This window comes from Xiphias gladius, chromosome 19 (genome assembly GCF_016859285.1).
Source record: "Xiphias gladius isolate SHS-SW01 ecotype Sanya breed wild chromosome 19, ASM1685928v1, whole genome shotgun sequence".
NCBI lineage: Eukaryota > Metazoa > Chordata > Actinopteri > Istiophoriformes > Xiphiidae > Xiphias > Xiphias gladius.
The window spans coordinates 9,117,823-9,139,782 of NC_053418.1; the positions used below are offsets into that span (position 1 = coordinate 9,117,823).

Below are 21,960 nucleotides of genomic sequence, written 5' to 3' on the forward strand. Positions count from 1 at the left end.
GGCATAAATAGTCTTGGTACATTCCAGTGCAGCATACATTTTTAATTTAACCCCTATCAAAATGTTGCACAGCCAATTCTTCATTACGTAGATGGATTACATGGAATCTTGAAAATGTATCCACTGCATAATTGACCCAATGTTGCCCTTTCCTTACAGATAAAAAACAAACAATTAATATTAAACTCAGTTACAGTAAGTGTGTGAGTGCAGTCAGCCTCTTTGCTTCAGTTTACACAAGCTTTGGAGACTTTATTATTTATGACTGCCAAAAAACAACACTGCCTTTGCAGAGATCATATTATAATTCACTGGTTGAATAGTTGTCATCCTCATCACTGACCACTAGATGCTCCCACCATCTGTTTTCATATAGTGGCTCTGAACACAACCTGAGTTGGCATGATGACCAGTCTCTCCAGCATGTATCTCTTAAGGATTTTATGTCCATGAAGTGAAATACTGTATATTGCGAAAGTTGATTTCACTTTGATTTGGCCGCCATGGAACAGATACAGCAGGTTAATAGTGGCAGTTCAGGAGTCCTGAGGCTTCTCCTGGTTGAGAGGCATGTGCCAGTCTCTGGGTGGGTCCTTTCTCAGTTTCCACACTGGGGTGAACTTTCTCTGCTCTGCCACTCTGTCTCTTTCACTCCTCTGCAACGCTTCCTGCAATATATAAATGTTATTGAAAAAAATTTGAATTTTCCATAAGACTTGGCTTGTACAAGGCATGAGAAACAAATTTTAAAATATCCACACTTATCTTCAAAGTGTTCATCTAATTATTGCAAGACAACCTTTTACTTCCGCTGACATTACAATAAATTCCGAACGCAAAAAAATGTAGAACAAAGCAAGAGAGTGTCTATTTGACACTTGTAAGTGTATATGAACAGTTTTTTTAATTGGTCTGTCAGTCAGAATAGGTCATGAAAAACAAGCTTAGGTACAATTAATGCCCAGGCCCTTTTGAGTAGTATCAGAATAGAAAATGCTATCCCCAAAAGCTCAAATAACTGTAATCAAACTGTAATCAAAACTGATACCATGTTTGAAAATTAACATTTTAAACACAGTTGACCACTTGAGATATAAAAATGGACTGATATACAGAAGCAGATGGAATAGATAGTTATATTTTCTTCAATTTAAATTAAAGATGTCATGGCATTTTTAAAACCAGTTTTAAGTTAAAAACACCAATATACTTAAAGAGATAAGAAAATAAAACCGACTACAGATTTATAACTGGGTTACTTTCTCACTGGCAAACATAACACAAGATAAGCACTTGCACAGTACCTTTGCCTCAGTGCCTCTGTGTTTTTCCCACTCTCTGCAGTTATGGTAGTCCTCTTTCCACTGCTGGCAGGATGGGGAGGTACCGTAAGTGTAGTAGTGGTGGAAATTATTCCACAAGCTTTTGCAGTGTCTGAATTCACTCCAATAGTCATCACATACCCGGGGAGGCTGTGCGAATGGACAGAGGCAGGAATCATCACCAATCTAACTTGTACAAGATATTTTTTAAGCCCATGCTGTTGTGTTTCTGGTGAACGGCTGCATCATTTTCACTTCCCTGGTTATATCTTCCATAATCCACAGGACATAGAATGACACTTAAAGGATATATTAAACAACAACTTGGAGTGTGTTTAACATGTGTGCCTGGCCATGGTTTTTGCTTCAGTGAGGTTGATATTCCAGCCTGATTCAAAACTTTTTTTGATTTGCTAATAATTGGTGATAAAGAGAGAGAGATTATTAAATAAAACTATGATTGGATAATAACTTTGTGAAGACGTTGAAAAAAGGCCATTCTGAATCATTGCGAAAATAAGCAAGATTAAATAATTTCATACCAATGACAAAAATGTTTTAAATTATTTCACAATTTATAGAATATATTTTGTATATTATTCATGGTTATGTATTTCATGAATTATGTAATACTTAATGTTTACAGAAATACTTGTATTAACTTAATGAATCGTCCACTATATGGACGGCCTCTAAAACACTTTGAGTAAAAATGTTTTGGTTTTTTTTATGCAAAAGCAAAACTGTGTACTTACTTTAGTGAAAAAGTAAGCCAACAGATATCCAACAGCGCCTCTCTGAGGTCGCTATGGTTTGTGCTCAGTGTCTGGTCTAGCGTTACAATTATCTATCTTTACATTTTGTTTTTAAATTTGACAAGCATAATTGAATTTCAAAGCAATTCATAAATCAGGTTAATAACTGAGGGTTTCTGTTGAAACCACCTGGTTTATCGGACACAGCTTATTGGTAGCTAGCTAAGGTTACTTTGGCAATTTAGCAACGATAGCTAATAACCTTGCTAACTGTTTAGATTTAGCATTCTTCATTCTTTACCAGAACTATCAAGAACTGGACAAGAAAAACGAAACCAGGACATTTTGCCAAGAAAATAAGTTATAATATAGTTAGTTATTGATAAATTACCCTCCACGCTATTTCTCCAGACTGGTCCATTACTGACGTTAGCTGCACTAGCTCGACCAGGAACGATACTTCCGGCTCGATTTCTTTTCACAACAAAAGCGTTACCACACAGTTCAACGACACTTATTTTGAAACTTACTTAAAGCTATGGAGCAACTTTGAACAGAAAACATCAAAATGAAACAAAAACACTAACTAAAGACCTCATAACTAGCTACCATAATTGTGACCGACTTATTTGAAGTTACTCTGCAATTAATTGAAGTAAAGTACCTGGTTTTTACAAATATGGACATTTCTTGACTTTTACATCTTTGTGATTTTTCTGTCATCTGTTGGTGTTATAAAGTACTTATGATTTACTTATTACTTTTATCCATGTTATTATGCTTTGTCTAATTAGGGCTGGACAATAAACCACTACTCATGTACTTATTCCTAAATAAATGTGTCTAACTCAAGCCAAGAAAAATGCCTCTGATACAGAAACATCTTATTATATTCCAGTCTCGGTTGGTAGTTCATTTCCATACTTAAACGTAATAAAAATAATTATAAACTACAATTAAGTAACTTCAAAACACATTCCTTTATTTGTCTATAAATAAACCAGGAAAAATAGGGAAAACTCAAATTACTCCTGTAACTAAGAAAAAAACCCTTGAACATAAAATTCAATATAATTAAAAATAGAAGTTTAGAGCTATTATTGCTCCCATTTTTTCATAAAAATGGAACTCTGTATAGCTGTATATTTAAAAGTGAACTGTAAAAATGCAACAATTATGGAAAAAGGGGGGAATTCTCTAAGTCAAAGTTATTTAAATCTGATATTGCAACAATACTTCACAAGTTGTTCTTCTTGTTGGTGGTATGGTGAAATAATTTATTCTGCCTGGCTCAAATCAGTCAGCCAGAACTTTTGAATACCAAATTAAAACTGACAGCATTTTATGCAGCTCATCTTCTGCTGAGCAAATACTACCATCAGAGTTTTAATTACATACTATAATCCCAACTCAACAGCAATACTCCCATTTCAAAAGGGACAGAGGCAAAATCCCAGTGTATCTGAAGGTCAGTTTTTTTACTTTGCTGTTGAAGGTGACAATAGATATGGTGGAATTGTGGACATAAGCCAGCCTCTCCACTTAGAGTTCTTCAAGGCTTTCTGCCCTTCTTGCGTAGTGACTGTCCTTGTCCAGAGAAGGCGATGAATCTGTTCATGGCATCATCCTGAGAGGATTAAGAGAGATTTAAAAGTAGTTGTAATTGGAAAGTTGACTGATTTGAAACTTATTTAGAGAATTCAATATTAATATTTCAATCAAACAATAAAATTATTATGTTGAAGTGCGATAGAAAGGGATTGTACAGAACTACGGATTATGAAGAACTGCACTGACATTCACTGAAATACTACAAATACAGCCTAGTCAAATAATTAAACATCAGATAAAAATCATTCATATCTCTTACATCTTCTACAATTTTCTTGGGCTGAGGCCTCGAGTTTCTGATGAAGGTGATCCTGCCAACTTTGAAGTCGTAGTTGGGAATACCTCTGTGTGATGAAAGAAGAGAGTTTAAGATTAGGAATTTACACTCAAGACGAAACACTGGTAGTATGGTTCAATGTTCAGTGATGTGTAGTAAAGTAAAGATTGAACAGGTGCCACTAAGGGCCTCCACACACAGTGTGGACTCTGACCATCTCGTGAATTAACATGTCACATTGTGCAATGGTAAAAGGATAACATTTTGGTACATCTTACAAGCCAAGATGAGTATATGGTTGCATTTTGCAATTGGTTGAATGGATACACTATGAATTATATCTGGTAAAAGCAAGCTGACCATGTCATGTGACACCAAAATAAGATGACTTGGTGAAACAAGTGAGCAACAAGCAGCAGAGATTTTAATGCCTGGAGAAACACAAAGACGGAAAATTAGAGGAGTGAGGATCCGGTCTTAGTTTGGCAGTTCTCCATTGTTAAGAGTGTTAGACTTAGTATTTCCGGTTGTTTTTCAAGGATCTCACAAACATCGTATCATTTTGTCATTCCCTGCCATGCTCGACAGCACAATAGTTGTTACTCGCATGGCATCACAGCAGTCTTTTGTACACCACTCTGTATCACCAGCAACAAAAGCAAGAAAATGATACAAATTGCTTAAACTGACTGCCAGGACTTTGTTAGTGTCTACAACACTAACAACACTGTGCATCCGCTGACAATCTGCCGTGCCCCACCCCGTCACATTATGTCTCAATTCAGCTCACCAACCTACCTACAACCAACCTGTGGATGTTTTACTCCTATCTGTGATCTGTCTACTGTCTGGTGTCTAATAAAGGCATAAAAAGCTAAAAAATCCTAGCGTGAGGAGGGACATTATTATGTCGCAGAGTTCTCATGTTGAATAATTAATCCATTGTGTTACAATATATAAATTGTTAGGCCACTTCATGTCTACATGTATAAAATCTTTTCACCTTTTAATATCACTTGGGGCAAGAGGAGCAGGGCTGGGCTCAATCCCTTTTGTTTTACCATCCAATCGATTGCCAGAACCGGTGAAAGCCTGAGGATTGGAAGGAGATTGGCATTAGCTCCAATTATCAATAGTTATAAGGACATTTATTTGTCTCTAACCCACAGCAACATTTACTCACTCTGAATCCTGTGTCCATGTCAGCATAACTGTTGGGATCTCCTTCTTCCTCCTGTAAAGAAGTGAGTTTTATTTAATTGTTCAGAGCACAAACTGTAAAGGTACCTTTAGGGTTTGGTCCTTACTGTTGGTTCTTCCTGGTGCTGAGGGCGTCGTTCAGGCTCTTTGTAACCCAAAGGGGCATCGAAATCCACCTGAGAAACAGAGTACCAACACAGAATTAAACATAATGAATTAAACAGAAACAGAATCATTTGCTGTTGTCAGCGCTAAAATAGAGGGTCTTACGTTCATATCGCACTCGATGATGGATACCGCTTTATCTGGCTTGGTCTCCATTACTCGCAGCTCATATATCTGAAACAAACCCACAGATTCCATTAGTATTGGTGTTCAGTAAAAAGACATGCAGAGAAAAACATATTGACATTACTTCAACGCTAATTTGAATAAACTGATTTACCTTTTCATTGTAGTTGATAGCTATGACGTCACCAGTTGTCAAGCAGGCAAAGTTTCTCAAAGCATTCTCCAGCCTGTAATGAAGTGACAACTTAGTTAAACAAAAAATGTGAAAAAAGGGTGAATTTATTTTCCTTAACTGACATTTCTTACACTGCCTTTGGGTTTGTAATGTCGAGAAAGTCAGGACTCTGAGGCTGGAACTTGGAATAAGTGGCCACCATAAGGTTAACACTTTCCACTTGGACCAGACCACCTTCCTCCAGCAGGAGATTCTGCATCATCTGCAGCAAACAAAATAAAGCAAATAGCAGTGCTGCCTTACAAAGTAAAAGCAAGTAATCAACAGAGAATATTTCAGACACGATAAGAAAAGTGTAGTTAGATTACATCTCTGCTCTCTGTGTCAATCAAAATCCTAAAGATCATCCATCAATTTCTAAAGTTACTTTCAATCTAAAAATTTTTTTAAACCACATTTTCCTTTTACTGATATAGATTTTTAAGCTGGTACCTTTACTTGTATTTGCATAAAATAACAATACTGTATAACCATCCTTCTTCTACTTTAAAAGAATACTTATACTCCACCACTGGTGATGCCAGACAGTTCAATCTCTGACACCGACATTAAAGTTGTTATTGCTTCTCACCCAGTGTGGCAGATAACAGATTCCCTCATCTGCCACAAACTCGAGAACACCACAGTGTGTCATTCTGTCTGAGTTCTTGTTGGTCAGCTTGAACAACATTGGATAGGTGATGTTCAGCCTGCCTGTACAGGGGAAAGGTGGAGAAAGATAAGAAACATGGAACGTGAATGCATAGAGGGCTTTTCAAATGAAGAGATGCTCGATTCAACTTGCACTTACTGAGCTGGTCGAGAGCTGAAGGTGGCATTATTACTGGAAAGAAAACAAATAATTATTAGAGACATAAAAAGCAAAGTTCTCGAAAATATCTTTACTGCTAATAAAAATTTTGAGCAACAAATATAAGAAACAAAAGGTGCAAGTACGAAAAGGAATTTTGAAAATTATGTCTTTGTACTATATCGAGAATGATTTAAGTAGAAATATATGAGAACTAGATCATATTTGACCTGTGATACTACACACTGAGCAGCCAGAACAAGGCAAATATCATCTCATGAAAAGAAAAAAAGCAAATTATTACCACTTTAAAAGGTCTTACAAAGGCTACTGTCTTACAAGGAAACTGCTACAGTAGAAAAAAAACTTATTGCATCTTTTAGCACAGTTTTAGCAAAGGCACCTACACATTGGAAAGAACCTGAATCAAAAAAAACATCTGTTAGACCTTAACTGACAACAAAATAAGACAGGTTCATGAGGGTCTAAGGCTTGCTGTGCCAGACATTAAGGCGCAACTGAATATGAGTCAACAGCAGAGAAGAGACTCCTAGTTTCAGTAGACTTTACAATGAGACTACACTTTCCTCTCAGTTTCTTTCCAGAAAGTATAAAAACAGCTTTCTGGGTGGCAATGGTGGAATCTAACCAAGTACATTTACTCAAGTACTGCATACGCGTAAAAATTTGAGGTGCTTGTACTTGAGTACTTTCTTTTAATGCGAATTTATGATTTTACTCCACAACATTTCAGAGGGAACTATTGTACTTTCTACTCCATTAAATCTAACTGACATATTTACCTACTAATTAACTTACTAGGAAGATTTATACATACAAAATATATAAAGACTTTATAAAATATGATGTTTTGTTACAGATTAATCTATCCAACACTATAAACAAGTAGAGTAGAAACAATTACTCAATCTATAAAACTGACTTAATTGCTAACTGTTTTGATAATTGTTTAAGTCGTCAAACATTTTATGGTTCCAACTTCTCAAATGTGAGGATTTGCTGCTTCTCCTTTATTTTATTTTTTTCATTTTATTTGTAATCATTTTGAGGTTTGTACAATTAGTTGGAAAAAAAGTTGTGAAAGTGTTTCATTGAGCTCTGGATAACTGTGGCATTTCTCACTATATTCTGATTATTTACAAACTAATCAATCCATCAAGAAAATGATCAGCAAATTAATCCGTAATAAAAATAATCCTTACTAAAAATGCTACTTACCCATCAATGCATGAATAATAATAATCTAAGGATATATATCTAGATCTAGATATATATATGGATATAGATAGATAGATATATATATGTATAATAATAAGTATAATAATCAAAGGGGCCTTTTTTCTGCATTGAGTACTTTAACCTTTAATACTTTAGACACATTTTCTTCATTATACATCTTTAAGATTTTAAATGCAGCAAATCTACTTGAAATTGAGTATTTTTAAGTATGGTATTAGTAGTTTTACTTAAGTAAAGGATCTGAATACTTTCTCCATCGCTGTTGGGTGCGATGCTCAATGTGGGAGACAGCATCAAACAAGGGTCATGAGTGGGAAAGGGTATTGTGGATTGAATAACTGTGACATTTTAAGCTCAAGAAGTCATTTTATTTAGCTCTTACGTTAAGTCAAATCCAATAAAATAAAAGTTACTAATACTTCTCTGACTGCTTACCATTTCTTAGGTATATTTAATGCTTTCAAAGGACTTAAAGTACATTTCTTAGGGGTTGACCCGAACATGTTAGATTGCAGTTTGTTCAGAAACATTAAACTGACTGAGTGGATGAATATATATTTGCATTTCTTTCAATAACACTCACTTTTGCCTCCTTTCTCCACGTCGGAGCGGTCGTTTGGTCCTGCCAGCATGGACACCGAATAGCAGCGGTACTGAGTGGAGAAGCGGTTCTGAAACCCCCGGGACATCGGGTGGTCGAATACCTGGAAGGAAAACTGTGGAACAAACCGAATCCCATTAATAAAACGCACACAGGTCCGATATTTTCCCGTGAGTTGACAGGACTTTAATCTCATGATGACAGGGCATCTTTCTGCTGCTGTCGTCGTGTTGTTGTTGTTGTTAGCCGCTCGCCAGCTAAACTGCACCGAATACGACTTGTTTTGATACGAATTCGTCTTCAGGGGTGAACAAAAGCAGAGTGCTACTCACCATGTCGACAGGTTAGGTCTTTGGTTGTCAACCGACTCAAACTGAATGTCTGTTTCAGTTTTCTTATTTAAATCCGTCACAAAGGTGCTGTGAATCTCCACTGTTGTCTTCCGCTTCTCCCGGAAGTGTACGAGGCAACGGGAGGAAATGGAGACACGGCTGACGCTAGCCAATCACAGCAGCCCTTTGAAATAGTAATTTTCTCATTTTTAATAAAAATGTTCTCCAAGATGTTTGGAACAACCTGTCTTGAAAAACTCTACAAAAATGTAACCAGGAAAATTTGTGCTGTTTTAAAGGCCCAGAGTGGTAACACCACACATTGGTTTGTTTTGTTTCTCTTTACTGCATTTTGTATGAAGTTAATTGATAAATAAAAACTATTCACGGTATTATTTTTGAAAGCATCCTAACTTTACTTATAGTGTCATTATCTTTTGCAAAGTACTATATATATATCTATCTCTATATCTATAGATATATCTATATTTCTCTCTCTATCTATAAAGTGTGTGTGTGTACATACACTCATGCACACACAATGTAAAAATAGTCAAAAATAGGCAGGCAATCTTTCTCTTGGAGGACAGAAGATGAGATATTTTGACTTTTAGTCCCTTGCATGAATCAAGCTCTGCCCAATACCATTTGACATCTCACCACAAGGTCCAAGGTTAGTAGTTATCTTTGGAACTTACAGCTGTTTCCAAGGTCAGGAATTAACTTTCAATCAAACATGGATGTAGAATCTTTAAAGTGTTCAGAAAACCAGCCAAAAACCATCTGTAGAGGAAGATCATGTGAAACAACCAAAAGCCTACATGATGGACCTCGTGGTGACTTTGTTTTGTCAGCTGCTGTTTCTAAGTCAAGAATTTAACTTTCAATCGCAACCAAAACCATCTCCTGGTAAATGTCAAGGTATTTGTAACACAGGCTTTCAGTTAAACAATTTACGTCTACAAGCAGAGGTAACCCTTCCGAGATCATGAGGATTGTGTTTTCAGAGTAGACAAAGCTCCCCCAAAAGCCACAGAAGACATTTTACAACTGTTTTCACTGGTTGAGTAGTGCTCTCCACGAGTAATACATTGACCTTTTGTGTGTAAAATTGGTGCAGCTGCCCTTTAATATTTTTCAACCAGAGCTCACGGAAAGTACATCACACAGCAGCTGTACTGAGCCACACAGTTTTAATAAGTCTTATGAAGACTAAATCAGACACATATAACTGACAGCAGCACACTGATAAGTTAAAAGTCATCACAGAGCTCTAGTTGAAATACTGTCTTCTTGACAAAACTGTACAAATCATAGATACAGTGTGTAAAATACAAAATGGTGAAAAGGCAATGTTGCACTTTGAGAGAACATTTTAAAGAATTAGAGTCTGAAGAAGCCCTTCTACAGTGAAGAAGGGGGTTCTGGCCATCTGCAGGTCAATGTCAGTCTCTGATCAAAAGTCCATAATATGATTTCTGCTTTTCAAATGCAAGCCTTTATATAGGAGGCCAGCTTTTGGCTACTTCTTGATGCATGGATTCAGGAAGCCACTGACAGTATCCGGACAACAGAACTGTAGGAGAAAAATACATGAGAAAACAACATGATTAGATGACAAGAAGGTCTGTCAAATCAGACTCAGAGAAGTGATACCAAGCACATTAAATCACATTTACATTTATCTTCAGTCTTCCAGACGGAGAGGAGGGCATCTCTGCAGTCAACTCTCTTTGACACCAGCGGTCCCAGCACAGCCTCCGTCCTGGGCTGCAGTCTAAAACAGCAAAGACACAATAGTAAGTGAAAAATCCCTCCTTGTAAAGAGTCCATCTGATAGGTCGCAAAAAAGGTGAAATGCCTGAAAGACAGAAGAGCGGCGTGCATGTGAGAGCACCAACTTACTTTGCCCAAGTTTTCAACATGACAGAGGGGTTTGAGAGAAGGTGACCACTGTGTTTCTTTAGTTTAGGACAAACCTGCAAACCAGACACAGCAAACATTACTTTGCAAGACCTAAGTGTTCCTGTCAGATTTGGTCAGGTGCAGGCATCATTTTTCCATCTCTGTAAAGTTTTGGACCAGGTCTGAATTTCAGATACAGATTTGAGGATTTTATGTTCTTTTTCCTATTTATATTTATCTTGAGTGCATATTTTTCGGCTTGGCACAAAGAGAACAATGCAGATAGAACAACACGTCAGTATATTAGGTTTTATTTAGACAAAAACTTGTCTGAAGGTGTGGAAATGTTAAGAATTTTAACTTAATTTGAAGTTTTTGAATTATGAATAACTTTTTGGACTACTCTGATTAATACTGATGGCTACCTTTGTATGTCATATGTTTGGTTTTGTTATAATTTTACCGAGTTGGGTGTAGTGATGATAGTTTAACTGTGTTATTTAGGGCATGGAGTGTAAGTGTAAATATTTGTTGATATACTGTATTTTTTAAAATGAACTTCAGAAAGAGTAGTTTTTACCAAAGTAAGAACTACTGGGGACCCAAATAAACAATAAAAGGAGCGGGATCAATAGTTGATAAGGCTACAAATACTTTTCAGGATTATCAGACTTATTTTGAGCTCTAGAAGTGGTAGGAGCGTTTAGGATTGGACAGAATGGTCAGGTTCAAGTTTTTATGCCCAGTTGAAACTTCAGTGAAGACTTGACAGAGATGGGGAACTTTCGGGTTTTCCTGCAGTACCTGTCCCTCAAGAAGAAACTTGGCAAACAGTTTGTAGCGCTCCAGGCCGTCTGGATACTCCATCTCCACTGCTGGCAGCTGCCAAGCCACACGGACTGTGGTAGAAGACATAGGAATTCCTCAAATGTAGACACCTTTCAACACAAACGCAGCTCTGGTGCTCAGCTGCCGAGAACTTACAGAAGGTGCTTGAACGGTGACATCTGACGGTGCCGGCGGACGAGCAGAACCACGGTAATGGTGACTCCAGAGGGGGGCCGAAATGACAGTACTGAGGCAAAAGCTGGGGGACCCACTCCGCTTCTACTGCTGATACACCTGAGAGAAACAGTAAGGAAGACTTTTCAAAAGGTGAAGCCAGCCTGCAGATGTAGTTTCAATAACAGTGGCAACAATACAATAGTTATAGTCCTGAAATTTGGTGGCATCATATATGATATGATATTATATTACATTATATTATATTATACAACTGTCACTGGATTACTTTGATACTGAAGAGAACTTAAAAATGTGATGAATCTCAAGCAAGTTCTGGAGTTATGAGGGGCATCTTTTGTCCAAGCAGATTTACAGACTTTTATTTGCGAGAGACATCGGACTCGATACCCTCGGAAATTCTGGACTCGGCCTTGATAACGACCCTACAGAGGTTGAATATCTGGGACTCCATGACCAGCAGTAACCATGACCTGGATGACTGAGAATCTTCACAGACATATGAACTTGTAGGTATTTTTTCAGTCAATGTGCAGTGAGTGAGGGCACGAAAGGGGATGCCATACTAAATGTCAGCCTTGCTGGAATCTGTGTCACACCTTAACTATGCCATTAAACCTCAACTTGCCACTGCACATCCGAAAACTATTATAAATTCTCACACATAATTCCATGTGAGAATCAAGCAGCCTACTGGATATGCCGTGAAGGATAAATACGCCCCTGTTTTTCACATTTGGCAGCTCTCTAACTCAAAACTAAGAGGGCACTGTGACTATTGGACACCAGTGACCTTACTGGCTTTTCCTCCGTGATGATTTACCTCTCATGTACATCTTGGTGGTCTCCATGATCTCCTGGTAGACGACAAACTCCGGCAGAGTTTTGAACAGTGCAGATGTGGGATGAACGAACACTGGGTCGTCCATAAGAGGCGTCTGAACAAAAACAGATAATGGTGAGGAGCTGAAGGAGAGAGATAGCACAGTAAAATCTCCTAAATAACAATTACAGTATTCAGTGCAACTTGCCTTGTATCCATTCTTCCATTTTGGGTCCAGTATATCTTCTGCCTGCACACGCCGTGCAATATGGTCTCCCAGTCCAGCCAAAACAATCTGCCGCAAGCAAACCACCTGGTGCTCTGTCGGTGGAACCATCTTGGGATCCACAAACACTCCCACCTCTGGGCACACTGCATTCACTGGTAGGAGAGAGCACAAATTATTTTCCTGTTGTGTTTCTGCAGAAGATATGCGTGAGGGTTTTCTGTATTTCTTGCATGTGAGTACCTGCGTTGGTAAGTTGTCCTCTAAGCCTCCGGATCTCAATCATGGCTTTATACCTCAGGCCATTCTCCTCACAAAACCTGGGAGTACAGCCAGCAAATTCACAAGCACCAACAGCACCTGCAGTCACATGTACACAGAAATATGGTAAAACCTCATTAACATAATATAAAACACTCTGTATAATAACAACTGCTTTTTGTACTGCTTTGCATATAATCTTCCTTTGAGATGTCAACATTTTTTTATTAATGCATCTTCCACCCAGGGGTGCAACTTCTGTCAAATGAAACGTGATCAAAGACTTCTATGCGCCGTGATCAACCCTTTATAAGTCAAGTCTCAGTTGATTTATTTAAATCAAGAGCCTGCTGATGTTAAGTCTCACCACGAAATCCTTCTTCATGCTGAAACCTGGAAGAAAATTTTGATTCTGAAGCCATGCCATTTGGGCCTTTAACGGTCAACATATAACCTAATATAGATTTTTACAGTCTACAGTACAATATAGTTCAGTCAAATCTGAACAAAAGTGGGTTTACCCAGCATGACCATGAGGTCCCCCAGTAGCAGTGAGGCTCCTTGGCCAGCCCACAATCTCCTCATTTGGGTCAGCCGAGCTCGACGCTGGGTGAGCTTGGAGCTCTCATCTTCACTACCTGCAGGTCTGAGTGGAGACGAAAACATAAAAACAAAATGAAGTATGCTGAATGAGAAAACCACTGAGTCATTTTTAAGTTCATTTCATATTTGCGTCAGTTAATCTATGCACTTCTGAAGCATTAAATATCTACAAGCAAAGCCTTTGAAGCCCCTATTCCAGTTTTTAAAATGTTGATCTATAAACAGATATCATTAGAGCAAGCATTAATCCTCACCTGTCAAGGTCTTCGAAGATCTCCCGGACTGTCATGGCTGCTACCACAGCGATGACGTATGGCAGGCAGTCCTGCTGCTTCCCCAGCGCTAACATTTTAGCATAACGTGGTGCCACAGGGAATGAAGCCATTGCTCTGCCAAGGGGGGTGATGGGACAGCTCAGCCTCGCTCGCTCCATTTCTTTTACGCTGATAATAAAAGAGTAAGTTTACAAGTATGGACACTTGATATGACTAATAAGTAGCTCAATTTTTGTAAGCACGAGGTAGTCAAAATTTTTTGACTAGGATTTAAGGAAACAACTATAACGGGTAGCAATGGAACAAGATCTGACTTCCCTGTGTAATAACAGGAATCTAATAACCCCCATTTCTGGTATTCTCATTGGTCTGACGAATTGTCAATCATAATATCTACATAAAAGGGCAACAATCTTAGTGAGCTCTGTAAGTGCCTACTATTGATTAAGTGGATATTCTTTCAAATAATTTCATATTAGAATAACCCCTTTGTTTCATGATATGACTTTGCTTCTCCGTAATAACCAGACAAATATCCCTCATCGCTCCGGTTTTAATAATTAGCTATGTAATCCTTGGTCACGGCATGTAAAAAAATGGAAGACCCAGCGACAGACAGTTACCTTCCAGTGCGAGGCGGCTCTTCCAGAGCTCCCAACGAGACTAGTAGCTGCTCTGCTGCAACAAGAGCCTCGTTAGAGGGAGACGTGGGAAAGGGAAAATTGACCACCTGCACAAATGGAATAGTATTATTTATACAGCAGCAATCCATTTAGAAACGTGCTGGTAAGTTTGAGTTGATAAGATCACTTTTTACTGACCTTATCTATGTTGAGGTCCTTCATCTGTAAAACAAGGTCTTCCACCGGCCTGCGAGTGATCTCTGCCTCTGAGAACAAACTGAAGTCTCCAAACACTGCAGACGAGTACAACCTGCAGAAAATTCATCGAAAATGGGAGACAAACATTTGTAATTTTCCCCCCTCGAGTAAAGAAAACCTCTGTGTAATAAGTAATTGTTACAGTTTCAAAATCCCGACCTGTAGCAGTGTCCCGGCTCTGTTCTTCCTGCTCTACCTGCCCTCTGATTGGCGGAGGCCTGTGAGGTCCATGTGACTTTAAAGGACGACACCCCGGTCACTCGGTCGTAGAAACGTTTCTTAACTCGACCGCAGTCAACCACGTACTTGATGCCAGGGATGGTCAGAGATGTCTCGGCCACATTTGTGGCTATGACACACAGACGAGTACCAGGAGGGGGAGGCCTGAACACCTACAGTCAAGACGCACGCGCACGCACACACGCACGGGGACACACACACACACACACACACACACACACACAATATTGTAAGTATTTCAAAATTTGCAACTTGCCTGTCCCAACTGGTTCCAGCTGATACATCACTAATGAAAACAACTGGTGGTTGTAGCCCTGACTGATGGGCGCATCTTTTACTATCAATATACATAGAAGCTTGTGTAAGTAATGACGAGTAGCTAGTAGTAGCAGTGACAAAACAACAGTGAAAAGTTTATATGTTGTTTGGTAGTTTTTCATACCATAACATCGATCTATTTTTAAAAACAATGTAAACAGCATTATCTCCACAGAGCTAAAAACTCATCCGTAATTGTGCAAGCAATTGTTACTAGGACGTCATTTTAATACATCTACAACCCATGGTTCACAGCCTGGGTATGCGGACCCCCAGGAAATCCCGAGATTAAGAGAATTAAACAATATTTGTTACACAAAGTTGTCTTTATTTTTTCTCTAACTGTTGCTTATTTATTGAAAAATAAAAATTGTTTCAATACTCAAACTGAAAAAATCCATCATGTAAACGTCACTCTTTGGTTGAACCAAATCTTACCTTCGCCTGCTGCTCTGGGGCCAACAAAGAGTACAGCGGGAGGACATAGAGAGGAATGGATGGGTCAGCCTTCTCCTCTAAAGAGACAAAACACGGAGCAGAATTTTTAAAGGACACTCATGGGAAATATATAAAACTGGATTTGAAAAATTACTGATCTGGAGCAGCTTGCCTGCATTGCCGGGATCATCTCCGATGTCTAGGTCAGAGCCTTCATCCTCCTCGTCTCCGATCCCCGCCTCTCTGTCCTCGTCGCCTTCATCAACTGGCAGGGCAGAGTAGTTATCCAAGTCGATCCGGGGCAGAGACTGGAGACAGATATAACTCTCTTAAAATATGCACACAAGGAATATCTATCAAGGATGTAGTCAGCTTAAATTACATGTCAAAAACACACACTAAAAAGGGTCCTTTAAGCTACAGAGGCTTCTAGGGGCATTTTACTAAATGTAGACTTACGACGGTCTTCTTCTGTTTGGCCTTTTTAAACTTCCTCATCGCCTCTGAGGTGTCAGCTTCTTCATCTTCACCTGGACACAAAAACAAGTAAATATACAAAACCTCTGCCCAGAGATATATCAGTGTGTGTAGGGCCAAACAGGTGTGTATTACACTCACCAGTGAGCGGGTTACCCTTCCTGAAGGGGAAAGCTTTTCTCAGTTTTCTGCACAGACTGTGAACCTCTGCCTGACCAGTCAGAAACACCAGGATACCACCTGAAGTACATAGACATGGTACCAGGGTCGTAGTGAGTGTGAAAGTTAAACTCCAAAACTGCAGTTTGTCCAGGCTACTTACTGCAAATTATACTGTATACATGTTGAATTCGCATTAAGAAAAACTACACTGATAAATATAAACTTTGACAATTTGCAATTCTTCATGTATCCCACCAAAATAAGTCAACAAACACAGGTACTGATCCAGTGAGTTGCAGGATTCTTCCTTCTTTCTTTAATCTGATGAATTTAAAATATTTTCCTGTCTCCTCTGCCTCTCAAGAAAAAAAAAAATTAACCGTCCTTATTGTTATCAGACCTTCAGAGGATTCTGCATTTGACTTAAACATAAATATCACAAATAAATGAGAGTCCATATTTCTATAGGTCAAGTAAGAGCCAAAACTGACTATAAATAATCAAATAAGCTTGTTATTATACTTAGTAAAATGATGAAGATTCGATTTATTATTAATTGGAATTGTTTATTCAGATATAAAACTTGTGTATGTTAAGACTTAAATTAGTTACTTAGATAATTTATGCTCATGCTAGAAAAAAAAAACAAAAAACATTTTTGACCATATAACATATAAGAAAGGAGAAGCAGACAGATTTGTTATCTACAGATGTTCTTTGACTGATTAGATGATCTTTGATTTAACCCCCATAGGTCAATTTAGTTTTGTAGTAAACAAATCTTAATGCTAAAAACTACTACATCTCTTAAATGTGACTCTGTGTATGTGCACCTGGAGGCAGCATCCGGTGGATCTTGCAGGTCTTGTGAAAAACCTCTCCAGCATAATCCTCCAGTGGGGTGCGTTTGTTGAAATGGATGGTGACTGGGAACTGGCGGGCGTCCACCTGGATGACGGGTGGAGGCCTCTGAAACAGCTTCTGGTTGTCTGTGAAGTCTTCAACCCGCAGAGTAGCTGACATGACCAGCAGCTTCATGGGCATACCTTTCTGCCGAGCGATGGTGGGCATGCCAATGTGAAACAACAGGTTAATGTTGATAAAAAATAATGCTTTCTCTGTGAATCAGGCATCAGAGATTCTGAGCACGAAAAGGGGTTTACCTTGTTTCTGAGTGGGACGATTCGCGACAACAGTCCGATGAGGATGTCTGTGTACACACTCCTCTCATGTGCTTCATCTATGATTATCACACTGTATTTCTGGAGCAGGAAATCCTAAGACACAGGACAGAAAGAATTACAGAGATAACAAAGCAGTTAAAAGACTCATACAGATTCAATGTACTGTGTATCATAAACAAGCCTATTATTGTTGTGAAATTTTTTTTTTCAGTTATGATCATCTTACTATCCAATTGTTCATATTTATACTGAAAAACCTAACTTAGTTAAACTAGTTAGCCAAATACTAGTAAAATACTGTCTCTCTATCCTGTCATGAGGTTGTTTGATCTTTCACATAATTCTTCAAACATTAAAATGGGTTCAGCATGAAATATAAATATGGTATCTCTTACAACTGCATACGGCAGCAGGGACTTGTGTCACAATTTGTTTTTTTTTCATTATTTTGAATTTACAATAAAAAGAGCACTCACAGGAACCACCTAAAAACCCTTTTTAGTTCTGTCAAATGTCAAAGGTAAAAAAATGTCATGGTTTTGGTTAAGATACTAGTGCTGTGGAATAAAGATGTGCATGCGTAGCCTTAACATTTTTCATTAAAATGTAGCATATCTGTGAAAATATAAGGCAATTTTGTTTCTGGAAATTACACTTGGAAATATTGGGAAATCGTAGATACACAAACTAGACATGAATTTCGTTCAACACTCTATTTTCATCTTTCTCTGTAGAGAAATGCAGGAAAACAGTAGTTACCTGAATCTAGTCTAATAATCTGTCATGTTTAAAGTGTTTTCTTTAAATAACTCGATGGGCACTAAAGATGGTACCTTCTGGATCTCCTTCAGTAGAACACCGTCTGTCATGAACTTGATTTTGGTCTCACTGGTCACATTCCCCTCATATCGAATCTGGTAAGACACCACCCTGAGCCCAGACAGAACATACCAAAAGGATTGACCATATATACATATTTACAATATGTTATGAGAAATATTTCGTTTACCACATTTGTCATGAAGAGGTTTTACATTATATTCTCGAAGTCTATGGGATAGATTTTCCTTGACATGTGTTTCGAAAAGCTACAGTATGTTTCTTACCGCGTGGACAAGTTCATCTCTTTGGCCACTCTGTGAGACATGCTGACAGCTGCAACTCGTCTCGGCTCTGTGATGCCAATAATCCCACTGCCGCTGCGGCAAACAAGCACCATAAAAAGGATTGTGATCACATGCAATCAAGCAAAAATGAGTGTATATCCACATATAGGCCTTTTTTTCTTGGTAAACATCCAGTGATACATTTAAGGACTGTGTGATAAAGAGGATAAACTACCTGGAATAGCCGGCTTCATACAGAAACTGAGGCACTTGAGTGGTCTTCCCACTTCCTGTCTCTCCACAGATGATGACATAGGGGTTTTCCCTCACTGCCTCCATGATGACCTGCTCCTCTGCCAGCACGGGAAGCTTCAGACGAGCCTCCTACAGTAAAAGATTGAAGTACGCTTCAAGCAAATTACACAAAAAAAACACGCCTATATGAATGGAACACCTGTAGTTTCCAAATTTCTTGATATACACTCTCAGACACACACTGAGTGAGCACACACCTGTATTTCTGTTGATCTGTCAACAGGAATAAAGACTGCCGGCTGCGACAGCTTCTTGTTTTGGGTTTTCTCCTCATCTGAAACCTTTTTCTCACTCTTTCCATCTTGTTCTGTTTTCTGTTGTTCTTTTTTCACTCCCCGTTTGTCCTCTGTCTCCTGACAGGGATAGGTGGTTTCCTTAGCTTCACCCATCTCTGTGGTTTTATTCACTTCTTCATCCTTTTCCACCTGCTCCTCCTCCTCCTCATCATCATCATCATCATCAGAGGAAGTGTCCAGGTCACTACTTTCTTCTGCCTTTTGTGTTTCTTCATCTTCCTCCTCTGCTTCCCATTTTCTTTTCCGGTTTACTCCACAGAGGCTGCTGATCTTTGGACACGAGTCTCCATCTTTTATTTCATCCAATGAACTGAAAAATACCCAAAAGTATGAAACCACCGACTCCACCTTCACCACATCTTCCTCCTGCTTTTATGTGCATCTTAGCTAATATGCTGCAAATTTTTCACTTACTCTTTGGTCTGGTAAAGTTTGTCTCCTGTTCCCAGTTTGGACGTGGTGTACAGCAGTTTCAGTTCAGACTCTGGAAGCTGCACCTCAGCCAGTTTGGTCAGGATGTCTGCTCTCTGGATGGGACAGACAGTGTGACACATAAGTTGGCTGTGATCTGGTCTTATATTAAATTTGCCCAGACTCTCGTTGGTAGAGTTGCAAAATGTTTAACATTTTATTTCAAGTATATCTGATCAACTTACGCAGAGTGAGTTACAGTGAATAACTGAGTAGGGAAAAAAAAAATCGTGCAATCTTGTTTCTAGGGTTTGGTCTCGTATAGACGTTTTCAGTAATAGCACCAAAAATGACACTTGAGTTTCAGTGCTGATACCAAACAATACTTATCTTAGTTTCTCTCTCTCTTCCTCATTTATTTTCACCTCTTTATTGTCTAAAATAAAGATATAAAAATGCCCCAAAAAAATATTAAAAGGACATGTTTCTCTACAAAAAAAACTACAGAGTACAGAGCACAAGTAGCTTTACAAAAACTCTGTCTAAAAAGTCTAAAATTGTCAAAATCTTTACCTAAATCACTAACTATCTGATCAAAAAAAAAATCAAGACTACAAACCTGACCAGACCATCAATGCCGACTTTTAGCATAGTTTCAGACAGTCTCTGATACGATAACATTACTCAAACTAAAGAATGCTTGGTGTTTTTGCTTGATAAATTACTTACTTTTGTTGATCAACTAAACAATCAAATAACAGTTTCAGCACTAATAAAAACATTATTGTGGTTATAATTTTACATATATACTGGATCAAAGTTGTGTTACCCTGGCTAAAATGATTGTTTGTAAAACCTACATAGAGAAATACCTTTCTTCTTAAAGCCACACAGTTTTGTCTGAACCTGCAACATCAAACTGACTCTCACCTGAGCTTTCTTCTCCTTGCGCTCCAGCACTTTCTGCAGCTCTTTCCTCTGCTTCTTGGTGAGGGGCTTTTTGGTTGAAAATGGTGTCACTGAGGCTTTCTTCTTCTTGGCTTTGTTGGCTGGGAGGACCAAAGCGTTGCTCTCATCTACACCTTTTAGCCTGTCTCCATCTGATGAAAACATAGCATACAATGAAGGCTGTTAGACATCCTAGTTAGAGCATTAACACGGTTTTAAAACCACTTTCAGCTTTGTGAAACCTTTATTATCTTTATTAAAACAAAAAATGGCAATTTCACTCTTATTCCTTCCAGACAACAATAAACCAGGTCTATTTTGAAAACCCCTGTCTGATGTTTCCTTTTTTAAAATATGTTTTCACAAATAAAATAAAGGTTTCAAAAATCTGAAACTGTGTATTAAACAGGCTTTGCACTCTCTCTGTTAATCTAGCCAGATTTTACAAGTCTAGGTGTAAAGGTTTTTGATCTAGACCCAGTGTGATGTGGTTTAGATGTGGAAAAAAAAAAAAAACTGAAATTTTTAACAAACAGAACAAAGGGCTACACAAGTCTGAAACTATGTTTTAAACAGTCTCTACACTCCCCCATGGTAATCTAGTCCAGATTTGATGGGTCTAAGTGTAATGGTTTTTGATCTAGACCTGGTTTGATGTGGTGTAGATGTGGAAATAAAAACAACTGTGAAATCGCCCTTTTTTGTTTTCACAAATAAAATACAGGTTTCAGGAATCTGAAAGGGGATGTCAAACAGGGTTAGGACTTTCCCCAGGCTGTCTAACACACTTCCACAACAACAGGTGATGCAAAAAAGCAGCGACAGACAGACAATTGGACCAGTTTATGGATAAAGTCTTACCCTGCAGTTCCACCACAATGTCTGTCTTTTCTTCATCTGCTGGTTGTTGAGGGTCCCTCTGCTGTCTCCCCTTCCAGTTGTGTTTCTTCCTTAGTTTTCCCATTTTAAATTGACGTCTAGAAATTAATAAATAAAACAACCACGTACGTGACAACTTGTAATGTTAAGCATCACGAAAAAAACTGACACCTTGCCAGACAAACAACGAGCTAACTAGCTAACTTTACCTTAACCATTGTGGTGTTTAACGTAATTTACACAACCGAATAAATCGTAATGAATATCATAAAATACAAACCTTTTTATTTTACCAGGTCAAACAACAACATTTGAGATCTAAACACTCCAAGTTTGAAATTTCAGCCCTGCACATACATCACGTGTAAACATACACGAGTCCATCAGTCAATACTGTCCGCAGCTCAAACCTTGTGTTCGAAGAAAGGTTCCGCAACAAAAACACATGAGAAAAAAATAACCCTCACACTTACCAACGGGTGTTTGGTGTTTTATATACACTGCATTGTCTGTTA

The 21,960-nt window shown here is 38.4% G+C and overlaps 3 protein-coding genes across 5 annotated transcripts; all 3 read right to left on the minus strand.

Annotated features, from left to right (window-relative positions):
• Positions 1-226: 226 nt before the first annotated feature.
• c19h22orf39 (chromosome 19 C22orf39 homolog) lies at positions 227-2,594 on the minus strand. The gene is made up of 3 exons (XM_040154929.1): positions 2,469-2,594; positions 1,305-1,472; positions 227-668 (listed from the first exon to the last, which is right to left on the minus strand). The coding sequence occupies exons 1-3, from the start codon at positions 2,496-2,498 to the stop codon at positions 537-539; spliced, it is 330 nt and encodes a 109-aa protein (XP_040010863.1). The 5' UTR covers positions 2,499-2,594; the 3' UTR covers positions 227-536.
• A 444-nt stretch (positions 2,595-3,038) lies between these two features.
• On the minus strand, positions 3,039-8,821 carry ufd1l (ubiquitin recognition factor in ER associated degradation 1). Its single transcript, XM_040154926.1, has 12 exons — positions 8,675-8,821; positions 8,325-8,457; positions 6,482-6,514; positions 6,263-6,384; positions 5,763-5,893; positions 5,611-5,683; positions 5,436-5,504; positions 5,273-5,341; positions 5,149-5,199; positions 4,969-5,057; positions 3,948-4,032; positions 3,039-3,704 (listed from the first exon to the last, which is right to left on the minus strand). The coding sequence occupies exons 1-12, from the start codon at positions 8,675-8,677 to the stop codon at positions 3,630-3,632; spliced, it is 933 nt and encodes a 310-aa protein (XP_040010860.1). The 5' UTR covers positions 8,678-8,821; the 3' UTR covers positions 3,039-3,629.
• A 1,032-nt stretch (positions 8,822-9,853) lies between these two features.
• Positions 9,854-21,902, minus strand: dhx37 (DEAH (Asp-Glu-Ala-His) box polypeptide 37). 3 transcript variants are annotated; one of them, XM_040156302.1, is made up of 27 exons: positions 21,803-21,902; positions 21,428-21,543; positions 20,549-20,718; positions 19,622-19,734; positions 19,109-19,517; positions 18,832-18,980; positions 18,597-18,689; positions 18,324-18,420; positions 17,470-17,583; positions 17,140-17,356; positions 16,286-16,384; positions 16,127-16,197; positions 15,840-15,975; positions 15,668-15,744; positions 14,831-15,063; positions 14,612-14,723; positions 14,414-14,520; positions 13,770-13,958; positions 13,434-13,558; positions 12,895-13,011; positions 12,634-12,806; positions 12,426-12,540; positions 11,564-11,701; positions 11,384-11,478; positions 10,580-10,653; positions 10,354-10,451; positions 9,854-10,250 (listed from the first exon to the last, which is right to left on the minus strand). In XM_040156302.1, exons 2-27 carry the CDS (start codon positions 21,528-21,530, stop codon positions 10,174-10,176), a joined length of 3,501 nt encoding a protein of 1,166 aa, XP_040012236.1. In that variant the 5' UTR covers positions 21,531-21,543; positions 21,803-21,902; the 3' UTR covers positions 9,854-10,173. The 3 variants fall into 3 exon arrangements, with proteins under 3 accessions (XP_040012236.1, XP_040012237.1, XP_040012235.1); XM_040156303.1 differs by having other exon boundaries at positions 21,820-21,896; XM_040156301.1 differs by having other exon boundaries at positions 21,726-21,891.
• Between the last annotated feature and the right edge of the window lie 58 nt (positions 21,903-21,960).